The sequence below is a fragment of the Nomascus leucogenys genome, chromosome 15 (assembly GCF_006542625.1).
Source record: "Nomascus leucogenys isolate Asia chromosome 15, Asia_NLE_v1, whole genome shotgun sequence".
NCBI lineage: Eukaryota > Metazoa > Chordata > Mammalia > Primates > Hylobatidae > Nomascus > Nomascus leucogenys.
The window spans coordinates 60,192,245-60,213,576 of NC_044395.1; the positions used below are offsets into that span (position 1 = coordinate 60,192,245).

Here is a 21,332-nt window from a genome sequence, read left to right on the forward strand (position 1 = left end):
TAAATAAAAATAAAACAAAGTAAAAAATCCACATTGTTTCAACTGATGCAAAAAAACAAAAAAGCATTTGACAAAATTCAACACCCTTTTATGGTGACACTCAGAAAACTAGAAATGCTTCCAGTTTTCACCTTCTGTCCTACTACTCCTTTCCTCCCCATTCACTCTAATCCTGTCTTATTCTTCCATCTTTGAACATGCGAGGCACATTTCTTGGGGCCTTTGCACTTGTTCTGTCACCTGAAACACTTTCCACAGACATCAGCCCGGCTAGCTCTCTCAATTCCATTTTTTTGTTGTTGTTGTTGCCTTTTCAGTAAGGCCTTCCCTGTCTAACCTATCTAAATTTTCACACGCATCTTGGAATTTCATGTTCTTCTTCCCTACTTGTTTTATTATCACTAAGATACTATGCATTTTTAACTTATACTTATCGCCTGTTTAGAATGTAAGCTACATAGGGCAGGTACTTTTTTAGTATTTTGTTCACTGCTATATCCCTAGTGGCTAGAACACTGCCTGAGACACATGCACTCAATAAATATTCAATGACTTAATTAATCCATACCTAGGTGGAAGTCGAATCTATAGCATAGAAGAAATTCCCAGGAAGACTGTGCTTAGTGAGAAGGGATGTGGGTTGAGTACAAACCCTGGTGAATACCACCATGCAAGAAAATAAAGTTGATCCTGTGGAGGACCAAATAGGAACAGTATTGGGATGAATGAGAGAGTGAATCTTATCAAGATTATTTATGATTTCACTAAACCCTTTTCTAACTTGAACATTAAGCCTGAGATTTAATTCAACAGCCTAAGAGAAAAAGAACTAAGAAAGCTCAGTGTCTATGATTTTAAAAAATTTTTTAGAATGACTCCCTACAATAATGCATCTCAAGGACTCTCTGAGAGGCATATTGTGTGGGACTACAAAGAAACCCACCCACTGAGTGATGGTGGACTCTTGGAATTCCCATCAGGTATCATATAAGGAACTTGGTAACTTCAAAAAATAAAATGTGAATTCTTACACCAAAAGAGGATCATTTGGAATTCATAGCAGGTAACCAACGGTAAGTGCTAAGTAAGCACGTGTTTCTCCCCAAATGCTAGAGGAACCCAGCAGTGGGGTGGGTTGAGTTCTCATTGAAGAGATCTGGGCAGTCTAAATGAAGGAGGTGGAATTCGAGCTGGACTTTCACAAATGGGTGAGACTTTCAAATGCAGAGCATAGTGTGTATGTGGTGGGGGAGGGAGGCAGTAGGTCAGGGTAGTAAAACAGGAATATGAATCTAAAAAATGATGCTTTAAGAGCCTTAAATGCTAGATTCATACCATTGTATTAGGGAACCATTGAAGATTTTTGAGAAAAGGACATAAGGAGATAACATTGTCATCAAAAAAGAAATGTCAAACATATTTTTCTGTTCTAATCAAGCAAGACTCCAAATATTTTGTAAGTGTGTTAATTCATTTTGCCAGCTCGTGACTTAAACTTCTTGATGACTTCCCATTGTTCATAGAATAAAGACAAACACACCTTTAACACAACCTGCAAGATTCATATAGTTTGTTTATCACCATCTGCTCTCACCATGCTGCCCTTCCTGCTCATGCTGCAGCCACAGTGGCCTACTCGAAGTTTCCCTCCCACCATGCCTCTCGCACTGCAGGGCTTTTGCATCTGCTGTCCTATCTCTTCACAGCTTATCTCCCTCCTCTTTGCCTAGTTACATCTGAATTCCTCTGGTTCCTTCTGATCACAGCTCCAGCATTCCTTCCTGAGGGAAACTCCCCCTAACCTCCCCATTTATATGCTATCATGACACTATGCATTTCTCCATCACATCTTTTAACATTTAATCCATCTAGTTTTAATTCTTCATTAACACGTCTCCTTCACTAGGCTGGATGTTCCATGACAATAGAGGCTTTTCCCACCTAGCTGACAACTGTATCCTCAATGTCTGCACACAGAAAGAGCCCATTAACTACCTGTTGCAAGACAGAGAAAGAAAAGTCAGGACACCAGACAGAACCACTTGGAGAGGAGATTGCTCATCTATCAGTTTTAAGTAACCAGATAAAGTAGTACTATTTCATTCTGTCCTCTGCTGTTTTATGCCTTTTAGAGCTGGTCCAAGCTCACAGGGCTTGTCTGGTTTAAAAAAAAAAAAAAAAGCAAGTATACGTTTTCAGTTACAGTGTGTATGTGTGAGCATGGAAGAGGGAAGAAGGCAGAGCAAGGCTTTTCACAATTACAAATCTTATCCTGTGTTTCTTCTTTTTCAATATATAGGTCATCAAGTCTTGCTTACTTAAAGCTTACGAACCTGCAAGCAGAGGCAGCAGACTTTGTTTTCAATATCCTTTCTGGGAAAGGTCTTGCTTATACAGTGCTTTTTTTCACTCCACTTCCTCTTATATGGGATTTATGACACATAATTAAACTAAAAGAAAAAAAAAGCCTGAATCTAGCACCTCTGTGTAAAGGCACCCAAGGCTGATTAGGAGACATGTTAATAGCCCAATACGGAGTTCCTCCATCCTTCCAAGGGCCACTCCTGTTTGGTAACAAAAATACTTCCTTCTAGAGAAAGTAGTAATTCATGGCTCAGCATGGTGTCAATAGCATTTAATCTGAGTTTTAGTACATTATTTAACTTCTTTGAACCCTCAGTTTTCTATTTATAAAGTAGGAGTGGTGTAATTACTGGACTCAAAAAATACTGAGCACCTGACTCTCACTGGCATTTTTACATGTACTGTTTCACCTTGTCTTCATAATAATCCTATGGGGTTAGAAATACTCACTTTTATTATGGAGAAACTGACTTGGAGAGAAAATGTGACTTGCTAAAATTCACATGATCAATACACAGAAGAGTCTAAGGGTCAAATCCAGACCGCCTGACTACTATTTCCTTTGTACTAAGTCTCCTACCTTAGCAGGCTACTGTGAGAACCTCACAAAGAAATGTAATTAAAAGCAAGTTTTCAATTATGAAGCTATACTGTTTTAATACTGCTAAGCAATTTGTTACATTAGAGAAGCAGAACTAGAACCTAACCTAGGATTTTAAGGGTGATAAACATTACTTTTCTCCTAAGACTAGTAGTATTTCCTATACTTCAAAAATTCTCAATTTAAAATGAGAAAAAAAGAAAATAATTGGAAAATTATTTTCCATAAATGGAAAATGGGAAGCTGAATAGGTATTTCTCCAAAACTACAGGAATGGCCAATATACACATGAAAAGATGCTCATCATTAGCCATCAGAGGAATGGAAATTAGAACCACAATGGGGTACCACTTTACGATTCATACATGAGGATGACTGTAATCAAAAAGACAAATAGCAGCAAGTGTTGGCAAGGATGTGGAGAAACTGAAACTCTTATAGACTGCTGATATGCAGTCCCTGTGGAAAAGAGTCTGGCACTTGCTCAGAAGGTTAAACAGTCACTGTATGACCCAGCAATTTCACTCCTAGGTATATACCCATAAGAACTGAAAATACGTAAAACTTGTACACAAATGTTCCTAGCAGCATCATTCATAACAGCCCAAAAGTGTAAACAATGCAAATATCCATCAACTGATAAATGGATAAACAAAATGTGATATATTTCACACAATGGAATGGCCATAAAAAGAAATGTAGTACTGACACATTCTACAACATGGATGAACCTTGAAAATACGCTAAAATACGCTATGTGAAAGAAGTCACAAAAGACCACATATTATATAATCTCATTTATATGAAATGTCCACATGTCTTACGGCACATCCATAAGAGGCAGAAAGTAGATAAGTGGCCACCCAGGGCTGGAGTGACGGTGGTGGTGGTTTCAGTTCAGGATTTCTTTTGTGATTAATGAAAATGTTCTCAAATTGATTGTGGTAATGGGTTGCCCAACTCTGTGAATATACTAAAACCATTAAACAGTATACTTTGAATGGGTGAGTTTATGGCATGTGACTATCTCAATGAAGCCCCCTTTGGTTTTTAATCCTCTAAGTTCACCATAAACTGCATCTGCAATACTAGGCACTTATTAAAGTTTACTTTAAACCAAATGGATTTTTCTTATCACTGACTAATAGTTGTTAGGATTCTAAAAATTCTATAGCATTTGCATTGTAATTTGTTAATATCCTTCAAAGAGATGACTTTAAATTACTTTTAAATTATGTACTTAAATGTGGAATACTAATAGATATAATGCTAAGACTTTCAGTAAAGGGATGTCTGAAAATCCATATATGGCATCATCATCTATCCACTTAATAAAAAAACCTAAGTACTGTTCTTATTTTCTCCTACCTTCATTCCTTGTATCCATTTCATGAGCAGGAAGCCCTGTTTATAAACTTCATAAGGACAGGATTTCCTGTTTGTTCACTATGGTATCCCCAGTGCACGGAATACTACCTGTCATACAGAAGATGCTCAATTAATATTTGTTGAATAAATAAATGAATGCATGCTCTATTTGGAATTAGCACCTTTAAAAGAAAAATTTTAAATTTCACTTGATAATTTCTTAATATTCACAATTTTTTAAAAAAATGTAGATGATGGCACTTTTATTGGCCATTCCAATTGCAGAAACATATGAAGGCTAAATTCTCAAGGGACACAGGTATGCTATGCTGCCAAAATATGTAGAACATAACTTTATTCAAGTTTGCTCATTACTTGATCCATGAATATTTAAAAGATACTTTATTTTATAAAAACTTAATCTGTAAGTAATGGATTGACCATAACAGAGGGCTTAACCTGGAATACATGGATAGGCTTAGAGGCCCATGAGCCCCTAAAATTGTATGCAAAGTCTAACATGTATTTAACATGTTGCATGTGTATCTTTTTGGTGAGAGTTCATAGTTTACCAAAGAAGTCTATGACCCAAGAAACGTTAAAAAATTACTTAACTAGAAACAGTCACAAAGTTTTTTAAACATGAATTTGTACAATAAAATAATATCCAACAGCTCCATCTATGGGTAAATCATTATCACCTAGCAGAACTAGTGACAACCACCAGAGATCAGTGCATCTTATGAATGCTTGTGTTTAAATCTTCAGTGTCACTCTAGTGGGAATTTATTAACTATAGTATCACAGCTTTTTTTTCCCCCCAGATGTAGATGCAAAAATTAGGAGACTGTTGATGAATTCTACTTACAGTACTTCAGCACCAAAAAAACTGGGCAGTTATGCTGATAAATGTATGTACAGTTCAACATTTGTCAGTCTTAAAATGCTTATTTATAGTGAAATCTATATAAAACCGTTAAAAACTTTTCTATTTACATTTTTAAAAATGAAAAGTATAGTTTCCTTTGCCACAACTTGTCAAAACTCTTACCCTCCCACCCCCTTACCCCTTTCACTCTACTTGTGACAGACAGCGATCACAAGACCAAAACATATTGCTTAAACAAACTGTGTCCTAAAAAGATAGAAGATTTAAAAACATTACATTTAGAACTGTAAATGAACTTTTTATACATTTCAAAGGGGCTTAAACAAAAGTATGTAAAAGTTATTTTCAAAGTCTCAGTCCAATGTGAATGTGCAATTTCAACGTTAAGAAAGCATCATATGAATGAATAATTTGTTTTCTTAACACGACCGAACATTTCCTTTAGGTCTGAAAATGTTTCTTTTCCTCTGCTTCGCAATGAAACATTTTTTAGTAAGTTTTCTTAAAGGAAGAGGGAAAGTGGGGAGACGACGACAGTGGAAAGCGTAGGCAATCCTGGTTTACAAGAAATTTGTCAGAAGGAGTACGGCCTGCTTTGAAATGTTTACACTTAAATAAATAGAAGGCAAGTGTGCTGCTTAGAGCACAAAGGAACAATACAATAAATTAGCACACAACTGATAAGAATGCACAAGCCACCCAAAAAGTACTTCCCACTGGTTAGGGATCTGATTTCTACCATCCAACAAGGATTCTTTAATGCCAGTATTATTCTAGGTGTTTATAAACTAATTATGAACTGAGCAAATGTAAAATTTTAACCAATTCAACACTTCCAGGGATTTGCAAAAACATACAAGTTTTTAAAAAACTTTTCCTGACACATCATTTCAAAATACAACTATTCACATTCTCCTTTTAGATGGTATTTTACTCAGTAGAAACCAGTTGAGAAACATTCACAGGAAGTCTCTTTCCACTGCAAGACAAAACTTCTTCACCGGCCACGATCCAACAGAGAAAGAAGACCAGGTCTTAAGTCACTGTAAATGCGCAGCTTTTTTTTTTCCTTTTTCATTTTTTTTTAAAAAAGTACATTCCCCTGTGAGTTTTATCTTGTTTTAAAAAGCTGCTCCTGCAGCAATATCTTGTTGAAACACTGCTGTTTTAGGGTCCACAGCCTAAGTACGGGCAAAGTGCTCTTTTTAGTCATCAAAATACAAGGGTTTCCCTGGACACTTGGTAACCAAGCAGGTTTTAAAGTGCACTATTGTGTCCAAACACTAGGACCGTTCAGCAGAGCTCTGAGAAGGGCTGGGTTCAGTTCCATCCTCCGTGCTACTGTCTATGTCCTGCTCCATTGCTGTCTCCTCATCATCCAGCTGTTGACTAGTGAAGTTGTTTAGCTCAAGAAGCCCACTGGGTTCCACCACCACATTGGAGCTGGAGTGACAAGGAATAGCATACTGAGGAATAGCCTGGAAGAGAAGACACAGGAGAATCTTTATGGTAAGAAAAGGTAGCAGAATAACTTCCCCAACAATACCAAGAAAAAAAAAAAGAAAACTGACATTTTTTGGACAACTGGACAACTACTACATGCCAGGCACTGTGCAAGGTGCTTTCACACATCATATTCACTAAATCCCATCATATTCTGCTAAATCCCTGTGACAACACTATAAGGAAATTATTACTCCCATTTACAAATGAGGAAACTGAGAGGGTAGATGACTTAACCAAAGTCACACAGTTGGTCAGGGTCAATGCCAAGATTCAAATCCAAATCTTGTACAACTGAAAGCAATCTTTCCACTCCTTTATGGTGCCTCTTCTAACAAAGGAGGCCCAAATCTATTGCCTAATTCAAGAGAAGAACTTTGAATGAAGCTTTCATTTGATTATTAAGCAAATGTAAATGTAAATGTAGCCTAATTTTGCCCTTTATTATCTGCAAGAGGAGTACCAGTAGAACACTTGCTGTAGACCTCTGTGTAAGTAAATGTCATAGGTATACTGCCTTATCAGATTCTTTTTCCTCTTTATTAGACATCCTTTAAAAAGGTTTATCAGTTCATGTCATACTCTTGTTTAAAACTCTAAAATTGTTTCCTATTGTACGCGCTATATACAACCAAACACCCTACCATGGCTACCAGCCTCATGCCAAACTCACTTGTACCTTAGTGCTTTTGTACTAGTCCTTCCTCTCTTCCTGGAATATTCTTCCTCCAAATCATGGCATGGTTGGCTCTGTCCTGTCATCTGCAACTTGGTTCAAATGCTTGGAAAAGCTTTCCTTCCATGACCACCAACCCAAAAGTAGTGGGTTCATCCCACCCCCATCTCTATTACATTGTTACATTTTTGTTCATTGCATTTATCATCTGTTAAATTGTTTCTTACTCTTAAAATGTAAGCTCCAAGAGACTGTGGACAGAGCACAGATCTTGACTATCTTACTCATTGCTAGATGACCAGAGCTTTGAACAGGGCCTGGCACACAGCAGAGGCTCAATAAACACTTGATGAATAAATATACATTTTTAACATTAAAAACCCCAGATCAAAGTTGAGTATCAGCACTTTGCAAATATACCTGACCAAAATAACCCTTTACTGGGGAAAATATAAATTACACTATCAAGAAAATAATGCAAGATGCCTACACACTGATTCTGGAGTCACGAAGTTCTGTTTGTTTGTTTCTGCTCCTTTTTTCCACATACCTGATAATTGTGTAAGACTATTAGACAAGGTCAAGAGGCCTGGATTTTAGTTCAGCTCTGTCTCTGGCTTGCTGTGGGCCTCTGAGTAAGTCACTCTACCTCTTTGAGCCCCACATTAATCTTTTGTAAAATAAGATAGTTGGAGGATACACTGTGAAGATCGTTGCAGTTCTAAAAGTCTATGAATCCCACATATATAGACTTTTTTATAATAGAAGATACATCTTGTTTACTTCCCTATTCTCAGCACTTAGCATTGTGCCTGGAACACAGTAGTTAAACATATATGTGGAATAAATGAATGAATGAACGAACTAACCAATGAATTAAATACAGACTGTCCACAAAGTGCAATGCTTTTCATTCAAAGCATTTAATATCAGACATGTTGAATTTTTATAGAGTATTCTTCAAGAATCAAAGCACTTTACAGACTCAGTAAATCAATACTTCAGATCAAAGCTAAACATAACTAATAAGACCTGAAAATGCTCTAACAATATATTAATAATGAGTACAATAATAGGAGCTATCTTTATTGAGCATTGCTCTACACAGACACTTGACTAAGGTGCTTTATATAAATTTTCTCACTTAATCCTCAAATCAACCCTGTGAAGTAGATGTTAACGTTTCCACTTCATAGGTCAAGAAAGAGAGATACATAGGTTAGTTCTGTTGCCCAAACCCACAGTGCTGTTACATAACGGATACAGGTAGAAATCACATCTAGGGATCTCTGACTCCAAAAGTGTGGTTGTTAATCACTCTGCTGTCCTTACCTCTGACATAGCACACCTGGCACATGGGACATGCTAAAAGCTGGCTGCGAATTCTGTAAAGAACCTATCCATTAACTATCATCCTTGATACATGAAGCAAATTACATTTTCACTCCTGTTTATAAAGTGCAGAAAAATAATTCCGAAATAAGCTGTTCAAAATGATTTTTAATTTATTAAGTATAGGAATCTAAGCCCCCAGTAGGCATGATAATTTCGGTAAAAACAGTAATAGTTACCATCTGTTAGACAACCACTATGAGCCACGTACTGTGCTAGGTGCTTGATTTTGTGTAATCCTTGTATCAATCCTGTAAAGTAGGCATTACTGATTCCCATTTTACTGATGAGAAATCCAAGGCAAAATGACGTTAAATAGCCTTGCCCAAAATCATACAATGAATGGCAAAGCCAGAAAACCATTCCTTTTCTACCACACCTTACCTCTTCAGGAGAAAATACAAAAAAATCACAAATCCTTTCGTCAGGAAATATTTACTTCATTTACATTTGTTTTTACAAAGGGAAACAAGTAATTTTAATAATTCAATGGCCATTTCTACTTGCCTTTAAGCACTTCCTCCATACTCAATTCTACCTTAATTGGTTTAACATTGGTCAATTTGCATTCTCCCATAGCTTGGGATCATGGCAAAGAGAAAGTTTACCATAATGAATTGATGGTAAATCCTAGGTTACTCACATTTCAGTAAATCCAAATTCTCAATTAACTAAAATGTGCTATTCTGATACCTTCCAAGCTATGTATCTGTTTAGCAAAGAATGACAAATGTCAAGAAAACAACCTGATACCTTGCAAGGAGAGAGGGAGATAAAATACAACTTCTAAGGGGTAGCCTGGACTCAGTAATTCTTTAGTCTTGACCTATTATGCATGACAAGAGATGATTTTTAGAATCAAGGGAATGTGAGGTACCATCTATTATCAATGAATAATTCTATTGTGTTAATTAGCCTGTACTTACCAAGGCATGACAGTAACCAAACAAGATTTTTAAATAACAATAACTGAATTAAACAGTAAAGTTCATGGTTAGTCCCCAATTAAATATAAACATTATTTAGAAATATCACCTTAGAACATGTCTCTCCAGACATTGCAGTTGAGGTTTGATTGTCCTGAGTCATAAATTTGGATCAAGAACAAGAACTGTTTTTCCAAGAAAAAGGTCCCCCAAATTAACTTGAAATAGAAGTGCAATCCAGTTACATTCCAGAATTTTTTGAGCAAAAATTGAGGAATACAAAATTTGAACCCAGAAACTTCCTATCTTCTGGGTTGACTTAATGAGTGAACACATTGGCAAGTATAGCTTGTATCTTACAAAATCAAACTGACACATGGGCTCTTTATTGCCTTTACAGTGTGCTGGGTGACAATGTCCATCAATTTTCTGATTCTCTTCCAGAAAATAAATAAATTTGTATTTTTGTAATAGGTGTTAAACCAAATTTGTCAAACACCATCTCAAAGATAATGTCTATGCCTTTCTGCTGTCTTGGCTTGATTCTTCCTGTGACAAGTCAAAAACATATCAAACAAACCCACAACCCCCAAGATGCCCAAGATTTCTCATTTTCCTTCCAATTCTTACCTGGATGATAATTTCTGCTGGACTCTCTTCAGCTTTCTTTTGGCCTACATTCTGAATACGCATGAACTGGCCTGTCGCAGGCACTGCTGGTGGATCAATTTTCCTTGTTGTTAGGGAAGAGCCAACAGTGGATGGACTCGAACAGGACTCTCTACATTTCTGTTGCTGGGGAGTGGAATTCGCCATCCCTGCCACCACCATGTGGGTGGAGGGTAATGATCCTGCTTCACCAGTGAGCATGCTAGTGGCAAGAGCCTTCTTTGGGGGATCCACTATCATATGTTCTACATTTGTATCAATCTGAGCTTCCATCAAAGACATTTTCAAAATGTCAGACACTGCTGTCTTCTCAGAGGCCTGAATGGGAGATATGCTTGTAACTGGTGATGTCAGCTTAGGCACAGAACTGCCACCAGTTATCTTTGTAACTGTGGGAGGCTGGCGCCCCTCAAAAGTTATCTTTGTAACAGAGGATCCTTGGGTTATAATTGGCTGCTCCACCTGAAAATAAATTGGGGTTGTGTGTGTTATAGCTACATCTCTTTGAGAAAATCTAATCAAACACCCCAGACAATATGGCAAAAGAAACATTTGTGCACTATACTAGGAAGACAGTTTTGAAGCTTGCTGTTTTAAAAAAAGGGCTGGATAGGAAGGATCTGGTTACTTTTACAAAACCTAGAGAAAGAGGAGGGGTTGAAAGAACCTTTGTTCAGCCAGCCAAGGTTTATAGCAATAAAGAAAAAAATAGTCTTAGCAGCCTAGTTTTCCTTTGGGATTTACAGCCCTAAACAGTACACCTTTAACCTGGCTCAAATTATTTCATATAATCTTCTGCTTTTTAAAATAAAAAGAAGATTTTTTCCAATCTTTTGCTTCAAAATACATGTATACAAACATATCCTATATATATGTATTTATAATATATACATACATATACATCACTCCAGAGCCACTGGTTTTGCTAACATAATTTTGCTTTTAATTATCCACCAATAATTCCTCTGTAATCTAGAAGATAAATCTAAAAAATAAATTTAACTAGATGGCTACGATATAAACTACAAAGAAAGATGTTCAATGAAGTTCCTTAAAAGACTGTAGTTTACTTAGCACTGTTACCACAGAAATCAGAGTTTACAGGCATGTAAATAAATATTTTATACCAAAAAATAAAAATAATTTAGGGATATCGCTTCTATGCACTGTTAGTCAATGCTGAAGTGATTTCAATAAAAACTGCCTGGAAAATCAAGTTCTGAGTGCTATACTTTTTTTTCTTCCTACATATTAACGCGTGCATTTCTTCCCTAATGTCAACCTTCTGATGGGGCAAAGTAATACCAGCGTAATGAGGCTTTTGGGTTTCCTCTTGCCAGGAGAAAGCACTGATATCATGATAGGGCCGTGATGTTCTCATTTTTTTTTTCCGTGAACAGAGAAGTTTAACTTTACATGCTATCAATATTCCGTTACCTGGCTTGCCGTCTGTTTCTCTGACGAAGCTGGGAGCGACATTTGGCTCTGGGGGGTTTGGGGTTGCACGTAGATTTTTGGTTGGTTCGGAGCCTGCTGCAGTTTAGGGAGCTGCTGCGTGGTTTTCACTGCAAGCACCTGTACTACGGTTTGCGGGGGCTGTGCCATTAAGGTAGGAAGCTGCCTGTCTTTGGCCACCATGGGATGCTGTGTGTGCTGTACATCTGGCTTGGGCTGTGCTTGTTCTTGCTGGAGAGGGGTGAGTTTTTGATGCCTGATGGAAAGCTGGGGCATTTGCGGGAGTTTGTGCTGGAGCTGGTCTGCCTGCAGATGGATGGTCTGCTTCTGTTTAGTCTGGAAGCACTGCAGAGTTTTCACTTGCAGCTGAGTCTGTTCCAGCGGGGGCTGGCTAAGTTTCTGCTGTTTAGCTGACTGTGACTGAGTCAGGGCAGATCGGTAAAACAGACCTGTCTGAGGGTCTAAAGTGTCCATCTCTTCAACCTCGCCCTCCTCAGTTCCAAGTTCCTCGCTGTGTTTGGTAAAAGCAGTGTGACTGCTTAATGCCTAAGTAAAAAAGGCACAAAGTAAGAATGAAATAAGAAAAACATCTACATTGCTACATTTTCCTCTTAACTGAAAAAGACTTACGAGATTCACTCAAAAATTTTCAGAAGAACCTAGAAAGGCCTAGAAACCTCAAGGAGCTTTCTACTGAAACTTGCAATTTCAACTCTCAGACGTAAGTGCTTCGAAAACTGGTCTACTTACTACTATAAGAAAAGTCTTAAAGGGTCCAGAACTCACAGATTAGAAGAATAAGATGGCCCTGCAAGCACAACCTAATACAGAAAAAGAAGAGAAAGGCTCCCTGGCTCAGGAAACAGCCGTCCGGCCTATTCATGATGTTAACCTGTCTAAAAGCGGTAACCAAGCCATGAGGTCCCAAGAAAAGCCAAGGTTCAGAGAAGCCCACCGTGGCTGTGTGCAGGTCCAGTGCTATCTGGAAGGTCAGGGAGACTGTCTGAGACCCGTGCCTGTCCCAGTCCCCACAGAGAGCCCCCTGCATGGGTGAAGATCATTCTTCAGGCTTCACCAAGGTCTGCATGGAGCACCTCTCGACTAGCATTCCTCGCCCCTTTGCTCAGATCCCAGAGCCCTGGCTCCCAGGACAGAAGGAGACTGACGAGGGGACAAGAGCACTCCTGTCAGTAGAAAGGCAAAGTGCCCAGTGTCAGTGCTAAGTGTTGTGAGGAGGCATCAACTTGAGTGACATGGTTAGGGCCAGCCTGTCAGACCTCTCTAGGTGTCTGGAGAAAGGTCAGTATCACGAGCTGCCAGGTGAGGGCCGGACTCCAGCCTGAGACCTGCCGCCCAACAAAACCTCCAGCCAGTTGGCTTCCCTCAATGACATAGCAAGATCCACCCTATCCCCATCCTCCCTACCGCCTTATCATATGCTACACTTAAATCCTAAGCTATAAAATGTTGAGATTCAGTTGTGACTCTCCCCTATATCATAATGACTTTGCACATACAGGCTTTCAATTCAACATTCTCCGTTGCCTTTCTTTCCAGTAGTTTGCCTACAGTTAGATTCATCATCATGTGAGTGATGGTGACTTACGTGACTACTAATGGTAAGTCATGCTTTAATCTGATATCCATGATATTAACTATTTAACAGAAGCAGTTCACTTTGGGTTTAAATCCTGGCTCTGCCACCTACAGCAAGTTTCTTACTTTCTTACTGAAGTGAGCATAAAAGTTTCCTCACTTGTAAAAGAGGGATAACACACCCACCTTGCAAGATCATAGTAAGAATCAGACAATTTACTTAAAGCTCAAAGCACAGTATCTGACACAAAATCAACCTATCAACATATTTTTCCTTTTCCCCATTTCCCTTAATACCAGATGTCCTGTTTTACATTAGATTTATATTCTCAACTTTCTGTTGCATCTCTTCCTCTGTAAATGACCACGTATAGTTAAAAAAAGTCAAATATTTATTTTCCTCCTTATTCATGTTATTATGAGGATTCATTATAAAAGCAAAAAAAAAAAAAAAAAAAAAAAAAAAACCACAAACCCAGCAGCAAACAGCTAAACAAGTCAAATGTTATTTCATTTGAAAATCTTATTTACCTCGATGATACATTCTTCCACAGTAAAATACACAAAAACAGTGACCAATCCTGATGTCATTAGATTCATCTAGACATTCTCACCCTTTTGAAATGGTAAGAGTTCACAGATTTAAGAATACTGTTTCAGAATTATTTTCTGGTGTTAAGACTCTTAATTCATTTCCTTTACTCATTTCTTAGAAAAGAATTACACAAACACTCTACATTCCAATTATTTCTCCTTTTAAAATACAAGATGACACTGAATCTTATTTCAAGCATGGGTAGTTACAGAAGATAGGAAGAAAAAGAAGAGATACAACCTGCTGCATAATGTGGGTGATTGCTCCAGGGGAAGATGCTGGGATGGACTTCACCACCACCGAAGTCTGTGTTGCGGTCTGTGACTGAGCCACATGCTGGAGCAGCGTCCGCTGGGGCTGGGAAGGCTGTTGGGGCTGGGAGCGATGGCTGACTGAAAATAGAGGAGGTGATGATATTTCTCCAGAAATCACCACAGCATCTGTAACCAGTAGTCATTTTAAACAAATGTCTGTGAGCTTGTATCACAGAAAGAAAGTGTAGTATTGTGAACTAGGAGGCAGAAGACCACAGTCTGCCCATCTATGAGCTGTGTGACTCTAAGAAAGTCTCTTATCTTCTCTGAGACTGTTTCCTCATCTGCAAAATGGGAATAACAGAGCTATTATAAGGATGAGATGAGAAATGTATATGGAAGCACTGTGAAAACTCTTATCACAAAGGAGGAATAAACCCCTTAAAGTTGCATCCTCCCATGAGCTGTACTCACTTTCTCCAATGACTTTCATCCCATTAAGGTAACAAAGCAGTAATCAATTTCTGTAATCCCAAAATAATATCTTTAAGGAAAGTAAGGCAATACACATTCTTTAATCTCTTGGTCTCAGTTCCACATGCAATAAAAACATTAGTAGCATTCACTCCTTTGTATTAAGTGATTCTGTCTCACAACCTTACAGTTCCTAAAAATCTAAAGGTCTGGGTGATAATGCAGAAAATAAACTGAATCAAGAATCACACTGGGATCCTGTCCTGTTCTACCATCAAACAGCCAAGTGAATCTGAAGAAGGCTAATCATCCTCTATTAGCCTCTAAAACTTAAGAGGTTTTGTTTTGTTTGATTGATTTTATTTTAATGAGATAATAAAAGCTTGATGTTTCTACCTAGAAGAGGACCAAATGAAGTAACAGACTGAAAAATTGTCCTTAAACTATAAAGTACTAAACAAATATAAAGAGTTAACAAAATAATCGAAAAAATCTGTTCTATCACCTCAAATTTAGCTCACCTGGCACAAACGGGTAAGAGTGCAGTATAGGAAACATCCCTGCTTCTTATTCTATTGCTACAAAGGTCCCATGAAGTAACCACCTATCAAATTTTACCAGCTTCAACTTCAACTTTTTATTCATTCATTTATTTATTTATTTTTGAGACTCAGTCTTGCTCTGTTACCCAGGCTGGAGTGCAATGGCACAATCTCTGTTCACTGCCACTTCCGCCTCCCAGGTTCAAGTTACTCTCATGCCTCAGCCTCCTGAGTAGCTGGGATTACATGTGTGCACCACCACGCCAGGCTAATTTTTGTATTTTTTAGTAGAGTCAGGGTTTTGCCATGATGGCCAAGCTGGTCTTGAAATCCTGGCCTCAAGTGATCCACCCACCTCGGCCTCCCAAAGTGCTGGGATTACAGGCATGAGCCACCACACTCGGCCTCAACTTCAACTTTTTACACAGTCCACAGAGCTTTAAAAATGCATATGATTATTGGGAAATTAACCCTTTGAATTAGAAACAGATAAAAATACAACATATCTGTAAATTAGCTAAGGCTTTTGGGATTATTGAAACTCTCAATAATCCATGATTCTAATGTTCATATACCCCGATCTATAATTTCAAATAGCACCGATTTCCTGTTTAGAAAAGTCACAGTGGGGTGTTCAAGAGTAAGATGATCACTATGGAAATCAATGTAAAAATGCCATTTATGTATTATAAGGACTAACTTTAAAACTATCCAGTGAAATATAAATAGGCTTTATTTTTTATGACATATTCTATCTATATTCACAAATGCAGTGTTTCTATTGTTGCTATACGTATATCTACATGTGATTTGAGATTATAGGCAGCATCACCAGTATTCTTTTATAAATGTTCTGTAGTATCTTACAATATTTCACAGTATGCTTTGTATGCACATGTTAAATTATGTGAGTTAATAAAATCTTCCATATGTGCTCAACATAACCGAAAAAAAGATAGTCAAGGTTTACACTAAAACAACAATGACTGAAGTAATTTACAATATGACTGAGTAGAAAAAACAAATTATAATATTAAAATTAAGCAAATTAATGGTTTTTAAATGAAAGCATCAGAAATGAATGACATGTGAAAATAAAAAATACATTTCAGATGAAATTATCAGATTATATGGAACACTTCTACTACCCATATTAATCTTCATAATTATTACATTAAGCATTTTTTTATTAAGAAGTGAAATGGATTTTAAAAAGATCAACTAAGTCTATTTAAAAATAATTATCCTTCAACTATAAATTACTTCACGGTAATTCTCCAGAGTTCAGGAAAGTTAGAGAGAACTAACACCCGCTGCAGAATGATACAAAGGGCAGGCCAAGCAGCTGGCTTTTAAGTCAAAGAAAATGCTCAATATGGCTGTGGATATCATGGGTGGAGATTATGGAAGACGGTCACAGAATAAACACCTGGAAAATAGCTGAAGTGACCTTAACTGGGCCATATAAACACCATAAAGCAGTCATTTTTATTATTTTAAAGAACTCTTTTTTCCACTGTCAAAATGCTCATTTCTGAGAAAGAATTCCACTATTCTACAAAAGAAAAATCTCTCTTCTTTTCACTAAGTGGAGCTTACCTTTCCTCTACCAGATGAGAGTAGAGCGCATCCATTTAAGTGGTTCCCCCCAAAACAATCATCTTTTACCTTCAGTGATACTACAAATGGATGCACACCACTTACCTAGAAGGGGAAAAGCAACCTCTGTCCCCTCATCAGTGCGTTCTGAAAGGATAAGTAAGGGAAGAAATCATAGGTCTTTTTATCTGTTCACCATGCAAGAATCTAGTCTACCCCCAGAGGTTATTTACGTTCCCCAGAATACTGGCCTCTGCTTTAATTAGCTTTTTGCTAAATATCTCTAAAGAAAGATTCTAGATGGCTTTCCATATCTTACCTGGATTTTCCCCTTTGGCAATTTTAACCCATTAGTCTTTAATAATATTATCTCCTAAAATGATGCCAAAGAATTCCTTTTCTTTTTGGTATTTATGTCCTTCAATATCTGTAAGTTTATGTTCTCCTTTAATCACTGCTCAAGAAAACTTAAGAAAGGAGTCCTCTACATATTGCCTCATAAGTCATCTCTCTTAAACCCTTTAATTATTCACATTACTGCTCTCTGAACTATTTCAAATTTCAAGATAATAAAGTGTTCAAAAGAGAAAGCAGTATTCCAGGTGTGGTCTAATCAGAATAGGAGAGAAATAATCTATCTTGTTTTATTTCTCTATATATGCCATCTAAAAATCTCAGTGTTTTGCTGCCAGACCACATTTTAAACAAATACCTAATCTGCTTTCCACCAGAACTTGTAAGTATTTACATGGATTTAAGGGTTTTTCTGGCTTGTTTTTGTTTTTATTTTGAGACAGGGTCTCCCTCTGACACCCAGGCTGGAGTGCAGTGGCACAGTCTCAGCTCACTGCAACCTCCGCCTCCCGGATTCAAGGGATTCTCGTGCCTCAGCCTCCCGAGTAGCTGGGACTACAGGCAAGTGTCACCACACCCGGCTAATTTTTGTAGTTTTAGTAAAGACGGGGTTTCACTATGTTGGCCAGGCTGGTCTCAAACTCCTGACCTCAAGCAATCTGCCCGCCTTGGCCTCCCAAAATGCTGGGATTACAGGCGTGAGCCACTGCACCTGGCTAAGGTTTTCTACTTTTTGAAAAATATTAAAAGGACCGGATTTTATTTCTTCTTTCCCCCTTGACCCACCTTCCCACAAAACTAAAAACTCTAGATGCATAAAAATACTTATTCTAGGCCAGGCGCAGTGGCTCATGCCTGTAATTCTAGCACTTTGGGAGGCCAAGGTGGACGGATCTCTTGAGCCCAGGAATTCAAGACCAGCCCGGGCAACATGGCGAAACCCCATCTCTAGTAAAAATACAAAACATTAACCAGGCATAGTGGCACACACCTGTAGTCCCAGCTACTCAGGAGGCTGAGGCAGGAGGATCACCTGAGCCCAGGAAGTTGAGGCTGCAGTGAGTCATGATTGTGCCACTGCACTCCAGCCTGAGCGATGGGCGTGAGACCCTGTCTCAAAACAAACAAACAAAAAACAAACAAAACTCATTCTTAGACAAAAGATATTTTATCCTCTCCCTACAACTGTTGCTGTATATTCATAGTTGTTATTTACAGCTGACTTGTAGTTTTGTATTACCTACAAACTTTGTAACATCCTATTTTTTTTTTCCTAGTCATTAAAGACAGGGTAAATCCCAAGGATGGTGTGAATTTGCTCTGAAAACAAAGAGGAAAAAGGCTAAAAATATAAAGAATATATTCTCTCCCACACAATCATCCCATGAAATCCAGAAAGGTAGTTCTCCTACCTTAATACTATGTTTTAAGAGGACACCTACCAGTAGTGATGTATTCAGCTACTAGTTCTGACTCTACCACAGCAATTGATGGACTCTCAGGAGAATGTCTCTTTTCCTGGGTCATCTGAATAGGCACTGCCATTTGACTGAGGTCAATAGTGGGTTGTCTTGGTTTAGATTCCAATTTTTCCTTTACTGCATAAAAAAGTCAGGGGAAAAGTTAACTTTTATTACAAACAAGTACCAAAACCAGAGTTGTCCACAGGAATAATGAACCAGACCTCTGGGGTGCCACACTGGCAGTGACTAAGTAGACAGTGAATTGAAAAGAAAAAAGCAGATTGCTATGTATGGCTGTTTAGTGCACAACTTGCATAACCATACTCAGCAGCCTAGTAAAAAGGACTCACATACAGTAACACAAAAATCATCTCCTTTTTATCTCTAAGCCAAACAACTGAATTTTTATCTTGTACACTCTCCTTAAGGTATTTCCTATACCCTTCTTCAAGGTATTCCCTATACCCTTCTTCAAGGTATTCCCTGTGGTCTTGAGTTCATCAACCTAAAAACAAAGGGTGAATAAGCAGTACATAACATGATTTGCTCTAGGACACATCTACCCAGAATAGCACAACACAGTGACCAGTTTAATTTGAGCTATTAAAAATTCAAGATATCTCCAAAGGAATGTTACAATGTCTTCAACAACTTTTAAAGAATACAAATTTTCATTGTTAGAAAAAAAATGGCTTCTCTGTTTCTAGAAAAATGTCTGATATAACAGTCTGGAATCAAGAATGATTTCCATTAATAGATTCATTTTCTACCTTGTTATCAACTTTTCTACAAAATCTATGCGTTCAAAGTCCCCACTCTATAAGGCATTAAGAGAAATGGCTCAGCATGTCAACGACAAAGAACTGAAGAAATCCCTAAGGTCAAAAATAACACCGACAGAAGGGTTAACCAAAGACTTACATTAAATGCTAGTAATCTTTGGATCAAACAAGGTGGAAGTTACAATAAACGGTAACCAGTAACTAAGTCCACTGAATGTTCATACCCACTGAGTACATAACCTGACAAAAATCAAAACAATTAAACAAAATAAGTAAAATAACAACAACAACAACAACAAAAATACAAAAGTCACCCTACAAGTAGAGAGGACATTGAACTAGGAACCAAAAGATGAGTCTCACTCTGCCACTAATCAGCTGGATAACCTCTCTAAATCTCATTTTACTTATCCATAAAATGAAAGGTTTGGATGACGTAATTGCTAAGGTCATTTAAATACTCTGAAAATCTTTGACCTATTATAAAGGAAAAGTCAGTATAACTTCCACAGGTTTGTTCTAGAGTTTATCAAAGATATTTAGTAATTAGAAATACTTATAGGATCTAGTTATATGAGGACAACTTTGCATGACAGCTCAAGTGGCTAACCTATACTATTCAAAGAAATAAGTCTGAAGATAAAATTAAAACAAATCAGAATGTTAGCAAGGGCCACTAAAGGTGTTTTGTGCTCTACTAATATAAAGGAGGATGGCAAGGCCCTTCAGTCTGCCTCCTGCTATTCTTCAATGCAATTGGCAACTGTACTGTATCTAGCCTTGTGCTTAGAAGTGATAGAACTACTCCTTTCTAGTGCTAAGAAACAATAGGACTGTCCATTTTAAGCAAAAGACAAAGAAGACAGAGCTGTCAATTTTTTTTCTCTTTTCTACAGATAGTCTATCTGTACTTCAATATTCCTGTGCACATCTTACTGAACTCACAAGTAAACCAGACTGTACCAATGATTATAGACAAGTCCAGAGGGGGGAAATGTGCTCAAATAATAGCAATAATAATAATAAATAATAGTAATAATAATAACAGTGGTAGTATTTTAGCACAACCCGTCTCTAGAGAAAACATGCTTCATTCAATTGAGCATGTGAATTCATACCTGTTGTCTGTTGGAGTTCTAACAGAGCTTTGATTGTTGAAGTAGCTGATTGTGATTCACTGGATACATCCTGATAAATTATGGTAGGGCTAGTCTCCATTGCAATCTCATGTTCTGACCAATCCTGACGCCGGGAAGCAATTACATGAACTACAGGCTGGGAATCTGTTTTATATTAGTTAAAAAAAAACAAACCCTATAAACAAAGTTTCTCTTAAAAAAAAAAAAACAATTTTTTTGTCTGTTTGCTTATCTTTCTATTTATTGTAAACTTCATGCTTTATCTCCCCAAGAAGACTATAAGCCCCTAGAAGGCATAATGTCTTTCACTTCTGAATTCACTTATTCATTCACTCATTCATTGATTCCACAATAAACTGGACACTTATGTGCCAGAATCCAGATATGGCACTGAAGATATAAAGGAGCTCATAGAATAATCAGAGGATGCTCAAGAAGCACATAATCTGGTTGGGGAGACGAACATGTAAAAAGACAAATTACAATTCAATGTGATAATTGCTATTATAAATAGATATGCATATGTGTAGGTGAGTGCATGTTTGTGTATAGTAAGAACAAAATGCTGTAGGAGTCTTATTTTCTCCAATGCACCTGAAAATATGTGTTGTATTACAGCCTGAGCATTCTGTCAACACTTATTGGATGGCTGAATTACTGAGGGAAATCCTGTTCACTGCCAGCAAGAAAA

At 37.6% G+C, this 21,332-nt stretch overlaps 1 protein-coding gene across 13 annotated transcripts in view; it reads right to left on the reverse strand.

Annotated features, from left to right (window-relative positions):
- Positions 1-3,750: 3,750 nt before the first annotated feature.
- The window catches only part of EMSY (EMSY transcriptional repressor, BRCA2 interacting), a 109,618-nt gene continuing 92,036 nt past the window's right edge, over positions 3,751-21,332 (reverse strand). For 4 of the 13 annotated variants that reach the window (XM_030829195.1, XM_030829192.1, XM_030829197.1 and 1 more), the window contains 7 exons: positions 20,621-20,785; positions 18,700-18,855; positions 17,009-17,050; positions 14,275-14,426; positions 11,826-12,389; positions 10,350-10,850; positions 4,582-6,700 (listed from right to left, as the gene is read on the reverse strand). In XM_030829195.1, coding sequence (XP_030685055.1) covers positions 6,506-6,700; positions 10,350-10,850; positions 11,826-12,389; positions 14,275-14,426; positions 17,009-17,050; positions 18,700-18,855; positions 20,621-20,785 — 1,775 coding nt within the window. In that variant the 3' untranslated portion in view covers positions 4,582-6,505. Of the gene's footprint in view, positions 6,701-9,546; positions 9,620-10,349; positions 10,851-11,825; positions 12,390-14,274; positions 14,427-17,008; positions 17,051-18,699; positions 18,856-20,620; positions 20,786-21,332 lie in introns of all 13 variants that reach the window. The other 9 variants (XM_012506255.2, XM_012506260.2, XM_012506264.2 and 6 more) reach the window with 7 other exon arrangements.